Source organism: Passer domesticus, chromosome Z (assembly GCF_036417665.1).
Source record: "Passer domesticus isolate bPasDom1 chromosome Z, bPasDom1.hap1, whole genome shotgun sequence".
Taxonomy (NCBI): Eukaryota; Metazoa; Chordata; class Aves; order Passeriformes; family Passeridae; genus Passer; species Passer domesticus.
In genome coordinates, this window is record NC_087512.1 from 14,184,068 (window position 1) to 14,200,935 (window position 16,868).

The following is a 16,868-nucleotide window of genomic DNA, read 5'->3' on the forward strand; positions in this document are numbered from 1 at the left end:
GTCCCTCCTCGTCTTCGCTATTGTCTGTGTGTACTTTCTTACGTCTTACGTCTCATGCGGCTGGCGGGTGGGGATTCTTTCCCTGTTGATGGATTGCCCCTGCAGTGTTCTCTTTGGGTTGCGTGGGAGGAGGTAGAAGGGACAGGGTCCGTTCCAATGGGGAGGGGATCGCTGGCGCTGGCTCCTGCGGGAGTTTGGGTGGTGGTGCCTGCGGTGTTACCGGGCAGTGTCTGGGGTTCTCGGGTTTGGGGAGAGGTCCTTGCATCCGATGGTTTCTGTACGAGGGAGGTCGATTCTCCAAAGGTTCCCAAGTCTTTACCGACTCCTTTGGTTGTTTACGTGCTCTAACGGGGAAGAACTCGACACTACCGTACTCCCATATCCGAGCATATTCCATTTCCTCCTCATTAGACCCCTCCTCAAACGCAAACTCCCCTAATGCCCTACATATTTCTTTGTTAAATGACGCGAATGTGGGCCAAAATATACGTTTTCTGATTTCTACATCAGCCCACTTCTCCATACAGTAGTAGACTGCCTTTTTCTTAGATTTCTGCCTTCTCGTAGGGCAGTCTTCCCAGTGTTCTAACATCCATCCCAGAGGACTGTACCTTGGAATGTCAGGGAGATCAAACCTTCCCTTTCTCCCTGGTTTATCAGGGGTCTTTTCCTGGATCTTACTCTTTTTCAACCCCATATTTTACACCTCACTTACCTCCGTTAGGCCTATTTAATTGCAGAACTGGTTTTCTCCTTTTTACTGGTATACCACAAAAAACCCATTGCTGACCTACTAGTCACGTAGCGAACCGAACTGCGGATTTTTGGTCAACAAACTAGTGAGCTCTCTTACCTGTTCCCTGGATCCAGTGAGGTCCTGTTGTTCCTCCCGATCCAGTCCGTGATCGATCAAACAACCCCCTTTTCCCCACCCTCCAACTTCCCAGGGCTTTTCGGGTTGGTGTGTGTGTTCCAAATGAGCTTCCCACGCGCTTCCCCCGCAACCGACCACTTTCCTCGTGGAAGAGTGGAACTGCAGTCTTGGGGTCCACACTCTCTTAGTGATATTTATCACGTCTCACACACACACTCGATCACTCACCACTCAACCATGTGATACTTACGGTTCATTTTCCTGTGTGGAGTCTTCATGCACGTCGTTTTTACGAGTAAAATAGCCGGCTTCCACAGAGAACTATCTACATCCTCAAGAGCTCTGGGCCTGTTCCCACCTTTTGATGGTGGCTTAGTTTTTAGGCTACAAAAAGTTTGTATAATCTGATCGGTTCCGCTGGGTTATGCCAATCTCCTTCTGTGGCTGAATTCAGCAGGGCGTCGCCCGGACCTCGAGATGGGACTCTGGAATCCTTATCAAATCACGTCAGGCTAGTCACCAAATTGTTATAAATGAAAAAGGAAAAATAGCCAATTTTAATAAAAAATTAAAAATAGAATTTATTTCGCTACTGTAATACAGTCCCGACAGCCACCAATCAATCGGACAGCGTAACACCCCGGGAGGCGAGCTGGGTGGACGTGGGTTTGGCCTCACTAGCACCAAATCCGCCTCGTCCACACTGGCTGCTCTGAGGCAGTGGTTCTTATACGATTTATTTTGCCCGCAGCAGAGTGCCTTTGTTTCTTTCTAAGTTCTTCATATTCAAATTAGTTTCTTTCTCCGGTTCGGGCTGCACAAAGACTTCGTCTGGGAATAGAATAATGCACTTCCTTGATACCCAGAATCTGGTATTCAGATGGAAGGTGTTGATGGCTCTGGTCAACTCAGATAGATATCATGTCTGGGCCATCATCTCTTGGGTGTCAATGGGTGCATGCTTTTGTAAATGCCCATCTCCTTTGAAGCCGAGGCTTTCTAAGACTGTAAATGTTGTGAATGCCTCTCTGCCCATCTGCTGTAGTTTCGCCATCCTGGGGAAGAATTTCTCCATCCCCCAGTGTACCACCCATTTCCTTTACACAAGTATATTTTATACACGTTTTATTTCCACGACTTACTAACCATATATCTAAAAATGATGTACCGCCACGGGACACACACAAATGTCTTGGTTGCTGCAGATATCAGTTAACACCGGTGGCCTTTTAGCCGAGCAGCTCATCTGGCAAGTAAAATATTCATGACTTATGTGTGCCAGGAAACCTATGCTCAGAAGCTCTTGGACAGCCTTCTAGAGCACCTTTGGTACAGTTGTCCCTGAAGCACCACTTAACCCCCAGGTGTTTTGAGCTGCAAGCAAAGAGGCACTGACAGATTTCCACCCCTCGGGTCTCTCTCCAAGGCTCATAAGAGTCCTATGTGAAATAAATGTGCAGGAGATCTTTCTCCTTTTTAATGCCTTTATTAAGAAGAGTCAGCTCATGTGGGGAGAAATCGACGGGTCGCGCCCACGCCGCTGTTGCTCCCAGGCGTGGCACAGAGAAGGAGGATGATGCAGCTTTGTCCGCTGGTCTGTAGGCAGAGCTCAGGATTCTGTCCTCACGGGAGAGTAGCAGATTTCTCCTTCTCCGTGCCATGCCTGGGAGCAGCGGCGGCGTGGGCGCAACCCGTCGATTTCTCCCCACTTGAGCTGATTCTTCTTGATAAAGGCATTAAAAAGGAGAAAGATCTCCTGCCCATTTATTTCAGCTTGGGGGACTCGTCTGGGATAGCCACGCCTGAAGAGGATACCAGGACTGGGACGGCTGCCCACCCTGGACCTGCAGGACAGCTGGCTATCGGGACCACAGAAGATCGGCTTGGGACAGTGGCACGGAGCAGCGCCGGATTGGTGAGAATATCCGGCAGCGAGAGAGGGAGGCGAGCGAGTGTGTGTGAGTGAGACGAGGGCCGGCAGCTCAGCCCCTCGAAGCGAGTGAGGACCCCTCAGTACCGCGGTTCCGCACCCCCGGGAACAGGGGGAAGTGAATGGATTTGGTGACTGAGGCGCCTCCAAAGGGGTAAAGAGGACCCCCCTCCGGGCGTGCGGAGGAAATACTGTGTGAGTGGCACGCACCCCAAAAGCCCGATACAGGTCCTAACGAAGGAAGTTAGGCGATTTAGAATATCAGGCAGTTTTGTCCTGACAAAGGAGGTCAGGCACCCCTCAGAGGCCAGGGTCTCGAGGTTTGGCTGGTTGAGTCTCTGCAGAGGAGGCCGAGATCTCTCAAAGTCCTGACGAAGGAGGTCAGGCAACTCACAAGTCCCGAGAAGGATTCGGGAAGGTTTAAAAGCCCTGCAGGCAAACCAAGTCCTGACGAAGGAGGTCAGGCATACCTCAGAGGCCAGGGCCTCGAGGTTTGGTTGGTTGAGTCTTGGCAAAGGAGGTCAAGGTCTCTCTAAGTCCTGACCAAGGAGGTCAGGCAAACCTCAGAGGCCAGGGCCTCGAGGATTTTTTTTGTTTTGTTTGTTTGTTGAGTCTTGGCAAGAGAAGGCCAAGGTCTCAACAAAGTCTTGATGAAAAGGGTCAGAGAAATTGGAGTTTTGGCAGGAGGTCGAGACTTCTTAAATAAGACATATTTCCTTTAGAGAAAAAGGCATCTTTGTGATTTGTTTTGAGGCAGAAAAATATGGGAGGGTGCAATAGTAAAAAAAGTGGCCAAAGACTGAAGGATATACCTCCCCACAGTCCCCTAGGTGAACTATTAGAGAAATGGGACTCTATAGAAGCCACAGAAGGATTAGATAAAGTTAAGATGAGTCATTACTATTCAGAAGTGTGGCCAGAATTAGAGGTGCAAGGAGGATGGCCGTGGTGTGGGACGAAAGACAAGTGGATGTGTCAACAGCTGAGTAACTATCTGACGGCTCGAGAAGATACCGATGCTGAGCAATTATTATATGTAGCTTGTTGGTTGAATGCTATAAAGAATGAAGGAGAGCAAATTTGTAAAGTGCAGAGCAAGAAAGAAGGGAATGAAAGAGGAGATGCTGGAGTTAAAGAAATTGGTAAAAGATGGGACCCCCTAGACTACTTGCCTCCTGATGCCCCTCCACCCTATAATCCTCTCCTTCGAGCACCTCAAATAGTAGATCCAGTTCTTCTCCTGGCTGCCATGGGGGCCATTCCCTCACCACCCCCTTCGACTCCTTTAGCTGCTTCTGCACCACCACTAATACCCACTCCACCTGCTGCATGCTCCACCCCTTCTCCAGCTCCACCTAACATGTACCCAAGCTCTTCTCCCCCTCCTACTGCTGTCCCTCCACCTCCTCCTAACTGGGACACAAATGCTTCCTTATCTAGTAACCCCTTATCACCAGGTACAGCCATTGACCTACAGCAGGTCCAAGCTAATACTAATACCCCTCAAATGAATAATCTTGTGTCTGAAGATGGGCCATACTGTGGTACCCGATCCAAGACCTCCCCAGTAGAGAGACTTTTTCCTCTTAGAGAAGTTCCTATGGGAGGAGTAGCAGGAGGTGTTGGTTTTGTAAATGCTTCTCTAACTGCTTCTGAGGTGAGAGGATTCAAGAAGGAGTTAGGGAATTTAGTTGAAGACCCCGTAGGCATTGCTAACCAAGTGGATCAGTTCTTAGGTCCAAATATCTACACTTGGGGGGAGATGAATTCCATTCTAAATATATTATTTTCCCCAGAAGAGTCCCGAATGATTAGGGCTGCAAGCATAAGAATTTGGGAAAAAGATAATCGTCCAGGGCTCCAAGTGCCATCAGGTGAAGAAAAATTGCCACTAGTGGATCCGAATTGGAACCCTAACCAGGAAGCAGGGAGGAAAGCCATGATAGAGTACAGGTCTTTGATAATTCGGGGGGATCAGAGAATCAATTCCCAAAGGAACTAATACAAAACTGTCATTTGAGGGTATACAGGAGAAAGATGAAACTCCTGCCACTTGGCTTAATCGCCTGAAGCGAAACTTTCAATTGTATTCTAGAATAGACCCAGACACCAAAGAGGGGGAAGTGCTTCTAAAAGTCCATTTTGTTACTAAATCTTGGCCTGATATATGGAAAAAACTGGAAAAGATTGAGGATTGGCAAGAAAAAGACATTAATGAGTTATTGAGGGAAGCATTGAAAGTGTATTTAAGGAGGGAAGAAGAAAAAGCAAAGGCCAAAGCTAGGATCATGGTCTCTATAGCTAGAGAAAGTGTGGGGGCAAGCAACCCTTTCCTGCAGTCCAAGGCTACAAAAGAGTGGGGGGGTCCACCACCAGCAGCAGGCATGGAGAGGCCTCGAGTCCCTTTGAGTGAAAGCTGCTGCTATTACTGTGGAGCAACTGGACCCCACCCTGGTCCTAAAGTTGTGAAACCTTTGCTAGCTGATCAAGATAGTAAAGGAAGCAACTTTAGGACCAGGGCATCTGGTAAAAGTTTTTTTAAGCAAAAACCACACCTGAATAGGGAAAAAGAAGAGAAGAACTCATATTTTGTGAAATTTAAAGTTACATCAAGGGCAATGGGGGAGTGGTTAACATCAGACGGACGGGTGTTGCTAAACAAAGCACTTGCTGGGATGGTGCTAACAGAACTACAGAAATTAACCCACTGGGGAGTCCAAGGACTATGTGATTATTTCCTAAGAAATAACCTGTGCATAAGCGTATATGACCTAGCAAAAGCAATCGCAAAAGGGTGTTTAATTTGCCAAAAAGTAGCCATTCTTGTTAACATCCTGTAGCACAGGAGACTATCTGGAAGGAGAAGAAGCTACAAGGAAATATTTAGAAGTAATTGGAAGAACTCTAGAAGGACTTAGAAAAAGAGGATACCTCCCCCAAACCTCCCCTCTTGATACAAAAGCACACGACATCAACCAGGAGACTGGGTTTTAATAAAATCCTGGAATTATAGACCATTAATGCCTAAATTTGAAGGCCCCTTTCAGGTACTCCTCATCGCTAATTCTGCTGTGCGAACCAGAGAAAAAGGTTGGACCCACATCACGAGAATTAAAGAACCAGTCCCACCCCTGAGCATTGGACAAGATTCGTCAGTGTCTCCCCCTGATATTGGACCAGATTCCACACCACTCTCACCCCCGGGCATTGGACAAGATTCGTCAGTGTCTCCCTCTGGTATTGGACCAGATTCTACACTACCCTCACACTCTAACTCAGGACAGGATTCAACCGCATCAGGAGTTAATTCAGCTGAGTATACTATTATAAAAGGACCAAACGACTTAAAGTTGACATTCAAAAAGACTGATGAACTGCATAAGAAAAAAGTTTAGAATCATAACATGTCTTGAAGTGTTTTAAGAAATTTGTAAAAGTTAAAAATTGTTAATAAGTAATTCTGGTTAAGTCGTCCCAACTTAGTACCAAAGACCCCAGGTTAATCTTCTCCAGAGTGCTCCCCTAGGAGAGACCAAATTAGCAGGGACAGATCAAGAGAGGTTTAACCCGAGGAGCAAGAGACTCTAAAGAGCTTGGAGACTTCTTCTCAGTAAAATCCACAAGAGGCAAGGCTGGGTGGGCAGGCTGTGCAAGATGACCCATACCGGACTCTTGGGAAGGGTAGTAGTGATGGCTCTGGTTGCTGGTGGTGCTCTGGAGAGCCCAAGAGAGCTATGCAATGAGTACTACCAACCTCTCTATTGAGAAAGAAGTAAGTTCCTTGCTGAGAGTCCACAACAATTATGTTAACCTCTCCCAATTGATCCTTTATCAAGAGAATAAGAAAATATATTGGATGGCTCGGAGCACTGCCACCTTTAGGCAGCTCTCCTGGGAGAGCACCCTGTAGGAGAAGCCTGGTGGAGCTTTGAACGTGATACTACTAAAGCAAGCCAGGTAAATCTGGTCAAAGGAAAAAGTATTTCTAAATATTGGGAGGGCACGACAAAAACTAATATCTTTCAGGAAACCCCTAAACACCTGTTTTGGGTCAATGGTACCACAACATCCACTGAATTGCCAAGAGACTGGTCTAGTGGTGGCATCATTAGAATTATAAAACAATCTGTCTTTATAATACACAAAGAATCTGGATCAAGTTTAAGAGTTCCTATATATGAGGATTTGAGAAAAACAAAACTGAAGAAGCAATATATGTTAAACAAAATTTTGAAACTACAATCAGAATTAGAAGTAATATCTAATCAGACCGCATTAGCTCTTAATCATATTAATGACCAACTCAACCAAACCAAAACAGTAATTTATCAAATCAAATTAATTGTAGCCGTCATTAGAAACACTTTAAATGAAATAAGAAAACTAGCATATTTAAGAAATCAAAAGACTCCTACACTTGATTCCAGTTGGTGGGATAATCTATGGACTTTCAAAAAAAAGTTGGAAAACTATAACCTTCACTGTGGGTACACTTGTTAGTCTGTTCATATTTCCCTGTTTAACAAAAATAGGGACATCTATGTACAGAATAACCTAAAGATCTCTAAAGAAATTAACGTGAAAAAACCAAAAAAGGTAATGAAATTTGGTAAATATGATTACCAGAGTGCTCAGGAAATTTATAATCAATACAAAAAATATAGGAAATTCTATGTTAATGAGCCAAAAATTATAAGTTGATGCAAGCCTAAGCTTAAGCCTGATCAAAGAAAAAAAGGGGGGACCATTATGAATAGAAAGTCGTATTTTTTTGAGTTTCAGAGTTGAAAAACAAGTCAGACGAGTCAGACCTCTATGGTTTCGCTGCCCAACGAAAGCTCCTCAATTACCCATTCATGGCCGGTGATTAACCATTGTTACCCTGATGCTGGCCGCTTGCCAAGAAGACACCAGGACAGACCCTCCAAGGCAAAGAGAATATGAGTGACATCAGAGCCAGTATGCGGATGAGAAATGCATTGCGCCCTGAATTTTTACAGTTTTTACAAGAAAAAACCCTAAAATCACGAGCCAACAAGTGACTTAAGTGACGTCTAAGGATGGGAGGGTAGTCCCGTACATGCTTGGGCCCTTTTGCTTCTCACCCTAACCTGAAAAGATACTGATTAGAGAGAGACCCCGGGGTGTTAGACAAACAAGCCAGGAATCTGCTACTCTCCCGTGAGGACGGAATCCTCAGCTCTGTCTGCAGACCAGCGGACAAAGCTGCATCATCCTCCTTCTCCATGCCAGGCCTGGGAGAAGGCGGCGTGGGCGCAACCGGTCGATTTCTCCCCACCTGAGCTGATCCTTCTCAATAAAGGCATTAAAAAGGAGAAAGATCTCCTGCCCATTTAATTCATTTTCATGCTGCAGTGGTCGCTGCCAGCCAGCGGCAGCAGCTGGGGCTGAGGCCCGGCAAGCGGGGCCGGCACAGCCCCGCAGCCCCGTGCCCGCCCCCCAGGGCCCCGTGCGCAATGGCGGCAGCAGGGGACGCGGAGGCAGCGGGCTGCGGGCAGTGCAGCCGCCCTGCCGGGCCACAAGCCGCGGGCGGCTTCAGCAGCAGTACTGCAGGAGCTCTGGGGACACTGGTGCCACAGCTGGTGACGAGCCGCCGAGCAGCACAATGGCGCGGAGCGCGGTAAGGGAGACCCTGGGCGTGTGGCCGCTTAAGGAACACAGGAGGGCCGTGTTCATCGGTGCCTCTCCTCGGGCACGAATGGAGGGCCCGAGATGGCGCTCAGAGCCAAGGCCGAGGCAGCTGGGCAGCCTGCCTGGGTCCTACGTAGGAAGGAGATGTCACCAAGACAGCGTCCAGCCTGCTCTGGCCCTCTGCTCATTTTGTTCCGCTGCCTTGACGGTGGGCAGTGATGTGTGCTTGATTCCAGAGGATGCCATGGGCCGAGTTTCTGCAGCTTGTCAGCTGCATAGGACTCTTACGAGCCTTGGAGAGAGACCCGAGGGGTGGAAATCTGTCAGTGCCTCTTTGCTTGCAGCTGGAAACACCTGGGGGTTAAGTGGTGCTTCAGCGACAACTGTACCAAAGGTGCTCTAGAAGGCTGTCCAAGAGCTTCTGAGCATAGGTTGCCTGGCACACAGAAGTCATGCATATTTATTTGCCAGAAGAGCTGCTCGGCTAAAAGGCCAGCAGTGTTAACTGATATCTGCAGCAACCAAGACATTTGTGTGTGTCCCGTGGTGGGCGGTGCCTGATGGTGTCCGAGAACAAGCCAGAGGGAGCTGAGGGGCTCTGGATGACTGCTTGAGGGATCTGGGCCGCATGTGGTATTTTCTTCCGCCACGTGCAGTGAGCCAGACCCAGGAAGGCTCTAGAGGTGAATAGGCGGCAGCCTGGTGTTCCCAGCAGCAGTGTGGGAGTTTGAGCGTGGGTTAGTGTACAGGACAGCAGGCCTGATGGTGGCACATGGGCTACATGTGCCTGAAAGGGAAAAAGGCTCTTGGCTCCAGAGTTAGCAGGGCTCCTTGAGAGAGCTTTAAGTAGCATTGGAAGTGGAAAAGGGAGTAAACCAGGCTGACGGGGGAGATGCGTGAGCACTGCACAGCCATGTTTGCGTGACAGTGGAGGATGGAAGCAGTGCTGCCATCAAAGGTCATGAAACTGTAGCAGAAGTCATGGGAAAAGCAGGGTTTTGCCACAATTCTTTCAGACAAAAATACTACCAAAGAAACACTCTTGACTTTGGGCTTTTTACAGCAGCCTTCATCCAGGTCATCTTATAGGGAATTTCCGAGGAATAAGACGTGAGTGCCTCTGCATTCCCATGCACAACGCTGCCTCCAAAATACTCCATCCCTTCTCCATTTGGCTCCTTCCATTCCTGTGCAGAATAAGGAAATTCAATAGAGGGGAGGTGCAGGAATTCACAGGCAACGTGGGCGTACGTTGGGGCCTTCACAGCCATCACTTTGGTATGAGGTCACAGAGCTCTGTTTGATGTCAGGTTCCAGAGCCCCACTGTGCTCTTCAGTGCTCACTCTGGGCAACACTGCAGCAGCAGCAGCAGCAGCAGCAGCAGCAGCAGCAGCAGAGTGTTGCTAGCAGGGGGGATGATGGTCCTGAGCCGCTACCTCCTGCTGCTCTTTCTCGTGGCCCTGCCAGCCCAGAATGCCCAGAGTGCTCCAGCAGCTGGGCAGGGAGCAGGTAGGCAGGCAGGGGCCAGCACACCGCCCTGGCTGGCAGCAGCAGGGCCGGGAGCAGGGATGGCTGAGCCAGGAAGGCAGCACGGGGCAGGCAGAGGGGCAGAGGCTCCAGGGGAAGTGTGAGGGGCTGCAGCTGCTTTAGGATGCAGCATGGAGAGAGCTTCCTAAGGAGCAAGGATGTGGGGAGGGTCGGGTCAGGCCCGGAAGCTCAGCAGCAGTTCTCCATCACTCAGCAGTGGCTGTCCGTCCCTCTGCTCTGGTTGTCCAGCCTTGTGGCCCGGCTCCAGGGCTGACCCGCACACAGATCATGTGGGCACGCCACGGCTTTTCCCTTCATGTGGGAGCTGCCAGCTCAGTGTCCCAAGGGCAGCCAGACCCCCCTGCAGCTGTGAGGATGCAGAGCTGCCTGAGCATGCCCTATTCAGTGCCTTCCACATCCAGGCCTTGAGGTGTGCCCATCAGGGCAGTGCACGTGATGGTAACTTCTTGTGGGTGTTTGGTTGTAGTTGTGGAGACAGAGAGTGCTCTTTCAGGCCCTGAGCGAGGGGCAGATACCGTGCTGACTCCGAGCTGGTACCTCAAGCGTGAGTAGTCAGTCTGTCCTGCCTTCACAAAAAGGAGCGCCCCTTTTCCCTATTTTATTCACGAGAAAAATACCCTCATAGGTTAACGTGCTTTTGTAAATCTAACAGTAGGGATGAACGATGACAAGGTTCCTGAAGAGTTCCCTGAAGGATTGCCGGCTGTTCCAGAGGAGCTCCTGGCAGCCTTGGATAAAGCCCCATCTGGTTAGTATATCCCACTCTGTTAACCCTGGCAGCTGGGAAGCTGAGCTTTTGCTTCCTGTAGGCATGTGCTGTGTCCTGGACAGCCAGAAGCACTCAGTCAGAGTCTTGCTGCAGGCCCACTCCATTTCACAGCTCCTGCAGGGAGCCCTAGAGATGGTCCAGCACAGCCTCTGCTGGCAGCTGTGCTTCCAGATGATTGCCAGGGCCTTCTCCAGCTGCTGCTGCAGTTGTAGCATTCCTGGCCAGGGCTGCTCTGTGCAGACATTGGCATCCAGATGTTGGGCAAAGGCCAGTGCTGAATTTGGGTTCGGCACACGCTCAGCACAGCATGGAGGCAGCAACAACATCAGAGCAAGCCTTGGCTGCCCCTTGCAAAGCTCAGGCTCAGGAATGGGCTGAAGCTGGAGTCCAAGGGTGAGGGGGAACCTGAAGGTACTCCTTCTGTGGGTCATTTGGTTGATTAAGTCTTGGCTGGTTTGGGTCTGCACTTCTTGTTGCACTGCAGAAAATCCAGCTGTCCATTCCTCCTGTCTTGGGGGGGACAGCAGCCTCGTCAGCGCCGCTTGCCGGAATGTCCAGGCCATGGTACCGTGCTTGTGCTGAGGGGCAGTGGCTTCTGGTTAATGTGTGCAATGCTTGTTTTTTTTTTTTTTTTTCAGAAGAGACAGATTCTGAGACTGTGCCGGAGACCTTAGCTGTGGAACAAAGTGACAGTGTGCCAGGCTCACATGAAAAAAGAGAACCAATAGAGGACGCCAGGACACTTGCTGAGCCTGAGCAATATTCAGGTGAGTGCTTGCTAGATGCTGTCTTGGGCAAAGAGCAGCATTTCTGCTGTATCCCTGCAGTGCTCTCCATGGGTGAATTGCAGGTGCCCAGCACGCAGCCCGGGCCTGCAGCCCGGAGGAGTAGATGGGGCAGTGCTGCTCCCTGGCACACACTGGGCTCTTGTGCATGAGAGCTTGATGGGATCCCTCTTGGTCCCTGATGCTAAGACACCAGAGGCAGAGGAACCCATCTCTGAAGACAACATCAGATGTCAGTTCTGATCCACTAGCAGTGCCAGTCCTTGGGCATCTGAAGCACACTGTGGGGTTATGCCTAGTGCAGAGCACATACGCTGACTCTTGCATTGTCTCTTCTCCTGCCAGGGTCATCCGGTGGGCAAAAAGCCCAGACTGCTGGACACCGTGACCCCGGCAAGTACTACATCCTAGTAGGGACAGTAGCAGCCTCAGCTTTGCTTCTGCTTGGGGCAGTGTCTGTGTATCTAGTCTTGCATCAGCTGCTGAAGAGAGAGAGGTGAGTTATTAATTGCTGCCATTGGCAAGGAAGTCTTTGCAGCATGCAGGAGCGCCCAGGCGGCTCCTCGCAGGGCTCTGAGGAACCTGTGCTCCAAATTCCTATCTGTGAGGAGTCTTCTTGGAAATCTGTTCCTACAGGAGGAGCCAGGAGGACAAAGAGGCAAGAGGACAGGACTGGGACTCTTCCTGGGAAAGCTGTGGTCAGCCTAGAGGTGAAGCAGAGTCAGGAGAAGGAGCGGCAAGCGGCGAGAGAGCCCAAGGCAAGGGCTTCAGGGACAGCTGCCGCCTGTTTCCTGAGCTCTTTGCAGCAGAGCTCGCCCAGCTCTACAAGAACATGGGCGCAGACCCGTCACCTCTGCCCACCTGCTCCTTCTGTGCTCTGGCTGACAACGCCTCTTCACGGGACCACTGGATTTCCCTGGAGTCACCTCAGCCCACAGCATCCTCTTGCCCCTCCTACCAATACCAGCAGGACTATTATCTGTTAGAGGAGGATGATTAGTGATAGTGAGAGATGATTAGTGATAGTGATAGTGATAGTGATAAATAGTGATAGTGCTAGTGATTCTTTTAGGGATAGTGGTAGGGATACCTGATATTAGAGGGTGGTGGTTGTTTTAATGATAGCGTTAGTTAATATTAGAGGATAGTGATTGTTTTAAGGATAGCGTTACTTGATACTTGAGGAGGGTAATTGTATTAGTGATAGTGATAGTGATACATAGTGATAGTGGTAGTGATAAATAGTGATAGTGGTAGTGATTCTTTTAGGGATAGTGGTAGGGATACTTGATATTAGAGGGTGGTGGTTGTTTTAATGATAGTGATAGTTAATAGTAGAGGATAGTGATTGTTTTAATGATAGCGTTATTTGATATTGGAGGACAGCGATTGTATTAGCGATAGTGATAGTTAATATTAGAGGATGGTGATTGTTTTAGTGATAGTGGTACATTTAGTGATCGTGATACTTGGTATTAGCAGATAATGATTGTTTTCTTGATATTGATAAATAAATATGTTTCCAAAAGCAGTAAATTCTTGCCTGGTGTGGCTGTTTCTGTTGGGGTAGAATGCACAGAGCTGGGAGCAGGGCTGGGGCTGTGACAGGAGCTCTGAGAAACTTGCACTGCAGTGCAGGAGCTGCTTGTGCTACCTCAGCCTGCTTTGCCAGCAGTGGCCGTTCACAAAGCTTTCCTGCACCAGCATGGGGACACGCTGGCTAGCAGTGACATGCAGAAACTTCTCTGGGAGCTCATTTGGGATGCTGCCCTGAATCAAGAAGGTCTGGGCAGAGTGGGAAAGATGTTCTGCGAGGGAAGGCTGTCCACTACCGAGCACATCAAGGAGACGCGAGGTGGTGACTTAGGTGGTGGCAGTCCCTCCCTGAAGAGCTTCAATGTTGCCACACTTCAAGAGAGGAGCATCAAGGAGCAGAAAGCTGGAGCCGGGCTGTGTGAGAGGGGAAGGAATGTCCTATCAATCACAGGAGCCTTCTTAAAAATTAGATGGATAACAGCGACTATAATTATAATAAAAGTTACAGTCTTGTCGCACGCACTATGGGAAAAAAGCCCAGAGCTGGAATACAACACAGAACTTTGATGTGATCTTTTGCTTGAGCGAGTGTGGCAGTTGCAGGCTCCTTTATTCCTGTTTTTGGACTTGACTTAACTTTTAGTTCAGGGAGATTAAGACTCAGGCAGTATAGACTGGGGTATTTCCTGCTCGATTTCTCAAGTGATGGAATGTAGGAAGGCCTTGCAGGTGGAAAGAAGTGACGGAGTGCCTGTCTCAGATGAAGCAAGCGAGGCACTGCAAGAAACCAGCATGCCAGGGAACTGCTGTCCTGGGCTCACGAGTCCGACTGACAGTGGCCCTGCAGGCCTTTGCCCATGCCTGCTCCAGCTGGGCCATCTGCAGCCAAAGCTGGAGGTGTGAGTGCAGCAAAGCTGCTGTCCAAGAAACGCAGCACAGCTGCTGCTGAGGCTAACTGTTGCCTGCAGTGTGCGGGGAGGATATTGCCGGCAGCAATTGCCAGAGAGATGCTTGAAGGCATCTCTGGACAACGGGCTTCTGGGGGTGTCCTTCTACTTCTTGCTCGGGCGGTAAAGACTGTCCCAAGACAATGCTCTTCCCTTTGAAGTGATGAAGGGGATCCGCTGAGCTCCTCACCCTTGTTCCTCTCCTCTGCTCTCCACAGCAGCTCCAGCTGTGCCTCTGCGCCCGCTCTCATGGGCCTCTCTGAGATACCAGCAGCTCTGAGATAGCCACCTCCTGAGAGGGCAGCCCAAGGCTCTGTTCAGATGAGAGCTGTGCCTCAACCCTTGAACCAAGCCTCACAAGCTCTTGTCATATAGACACCCACACCTGCAGCCTTCCAGATGCACAACTGAGAGCTGTGGGACATGTGCATGGTCATGCTCTGCAGTGCACTTTCTGAAATGCCTCGGCTGCTTCTGAGGGATCTGACATGCCACTGCAGCAGGAAAACACCTCTGGATTCAATGGGGTCCGGCAAAAACCGTGCCTGGCATTTGCCTTGTGTGTTGCTCTGCCCAGTCGCCAGTGCCTTGGTTTGCCACCTCATCCCTGCTCTCTGCCCCTGGGGCCGGGAGAGGCGGGCCCGGGGCTGTGGGGCTGTGCCGGCCCCGCTTCCCGGGCCGCAGCTCCAGCTGCCGCCGCTGCCTCGGAGCGGCCCCGCTCTGGCGCGAGGGCCGAGGCGCCGGTGCCGGGCCCGATTGGCCACTGTCGTGGCGCTGCAGGAGAGCTCCCCGCCGTGTCCCGGCTGCAGAGAGCGGCTGTCGGGGCGCTTTGCCTGGGAGCCTGAAGCGAGCATGGCCCAGGGAGCGGAGCCGAGAAATAGAGACGGAAGAGACAGGGGCAGGAAGCAGAATGGAGAGACAACGGGAGCAAAAGTGGGCCAGGGAACGGGAGCGGAGCTGCGGGAAGGGGCAGCAGGGACAGAGGAAGAGACGCAGAATGAGCAGGAGGGAGCAGGAGAGAGCGCAGTCTGGGCTGGGGCAGGATGGAGATCTTTGAAGATGCTTTGGAGGGACAACAAAATAGAGAGTGAGTGGCAAAGGAACAGGGCTATAGCGGGCAAGCAAGGGACTGGCAAGTGGCTAGAGCAACACACAAGGAGAAGTGCCCAGGGGCAGTTTTTGTATGCACTCCAGTAAATCCAGAGGTGCTTTCCTGCTGCAGTGGTCGCTGCCAGCCAGCGGCAGCAGCTGGGGCTGAGGCCCGGCAAGCGGGGCCGGCAGAGCCCCGCAGCCCCGTGCCTGCCCCTCAGGGCCCCGTGCGCAATGGCGGCAGCAGGGGACGAGGAGGCCGCGGGCTGCGGGCGGCGCAGCCGCCCTGCCAGGCCACACACCGCGGGCGGCTTCAGCAGCAGCATTGCAGGAGCTCTGGGGACACTGGTGCCACAGCTGGTGACGAGCCGCCGAGCAGCACAATGGCACGGAGCGCGGTAAGGGAGAGCCCGGGCGTGCGGCCGCCTAAGGAACACAGGAGGGCCGTGTTCATCGGTGCCTCTCCTCGGGCAGGAATGGAGGGTCCGAGATGGCGCTCAGAGCCAAGGCCGAGGCAGCTGGGCAGCCTGCCTGGGTCCTACGTAGGAAGGAGATGTCACTAAGACACCATCCAGCCTGCTCTGGCCCTCTGCTCATTTTGTTCCGCGGCCTTGACGGTGGGCAGTGATGTGTGCTTGATTCCAGAGGATGCCATGGGCCGAGTTTCTGCAGCTTGTCAGCTGCATAGGACTCTTACGAGCCTTGGAGAGAGACCCGAGGGGTGGAAATCTGTCAGTGCCTCTTTGCTTGCAGCTGGGAACACCTGGGGGTTAAGTGGTGCTTCAGCGACAGCTGTACCAAAGGTGCTCTAGAAGGCTGTCCAAGAGCTTCTGAGCGTAGGTTGCCTGGCACACAGAAGTCATGCATATTTATTTGCCAGAAGAGCTGCTTGGCTAAAAGGCCAGCAGTGTTAACTGATATCTGCAGCAACCAAGACATTTGTGTGTGTCCCGTGGCAGTGCCTGATGGTGTCCGAGGACAAGCCAGAGGGAGCTGAGGGGCTCTGGATGACTTGGGCCGCATGTGGTATTTTCTTCCACCACGTGCAGTGAGCCAGACCCAGGGAGGCTCTAGAGGTGAATAGGCGGCAGCCTGGTGTTCCCAGCAGCAGTGTGGGAGTTTGAGCGTGGGTTAGTGTACAGGACAGCAGGCCTGATGGTGGCACATGGGCTACATGTGCCTGAAAGGGAAAAAGGCTCTTGGCTCCAGAGTTAGCAGGGCTCCTTGAGAGAGCTTTAAGTAGCATTGGAAGTGGAAAAGGGAGTAAACCAGGCTGACGGGGGAGATGCGTGAGCACTGCACAGCCATGTTTGCCTGACAGTGGAGGATGGAAGCAGTGCTGCCATCAAAGGTCATGAAACTGTAGCAGAAGTCATGGGAAAAGCAGGTTTTTGCCACAATTCTTTCAGACAAAAATACTACCAAAGAAACACTCTTGAATTTGGGCTTTTTACAGCAGACTTCATCCAGGTCTTCTTATAGGGAATTTCTGAGGAATAAGACGTGAGTGCCTCTGCATTCCCATGCACAACGCTACCTCCAAAATACTCCAGCCCTTCTCCATTTGGCTCCTTCCATTCCTGTGCAGAATAAGGAAATTCAATAGAGGGGAGGTGCAGGAATTCACAGGCAACGTGGGCGTACGTTGGGGCCTTCACAGCCATCACTTTGGTATGAGGTCACAGAGCTCTGTTTGGTGTCAGGTTCCAGAGCCCCACTGTGCTCTTCAGTGCTCAC

General features: G+C 50.9%; 1 protein-coding gene across 1 annotated transcript; it reads left to right on the forward strand.

The window, feature by feature from the left end:
- The first annotated feature begins 8,662 nt into the window (after nucleotides 1-8,662).
- On the forward strand, nucleotides 8,663-13,095 carry LOC135291130 (uncharacterized). Its single transcript, XM_064405129.1, has 6 exons — nucleotides 8,663-9,966; nucleotides 10,472-10,549; nucleotides 10,658-10,753; nucleotides 11,413-11,541; nucleotides 11,905-12,055; nucleotides 12,196-13,095. Exons 1-6 carry the CDS (start codon nucleotides 9,873-9,875, stop codon nucleotides 12,557-12,559), a joined length of 912 nt encoding a protein of 303 aa, XP_064261199.1. The 5' UTR covers nucleotides 8,663-9,872; the 3' UTR covers nucleotides 12,560-13,095.
- Nucleotides 13,096-16,868: the final 3,773 nt, after the last annotated feature.

Excerpts from the sequence above, each read along its gene's own strand:
- LOC135291130 (XM_064405129.1), top strand. The coding sequence starts at position 9,873 with ATGATGGTCCTGAGCCGCTACCTCCTGCTGCTCTTTCTCGTGGCCCTG. Across the intron at positions 9,967-10,471 it reads AGCAGCTGGGCAGGGAGCAG|TTGTGGAGACAGAGAGTGCT; the intron begins GTAGGCAGGCAG and ends GTTTGGTTGTAG. Across the intron at positions 10,550-10,657 it reads TCCGAGCTGGTACCTCAAGC|TAGGGATGAACGATGACAAG; the intron begins GTGAGTAGTCAG and ends TAAATCTAACAG.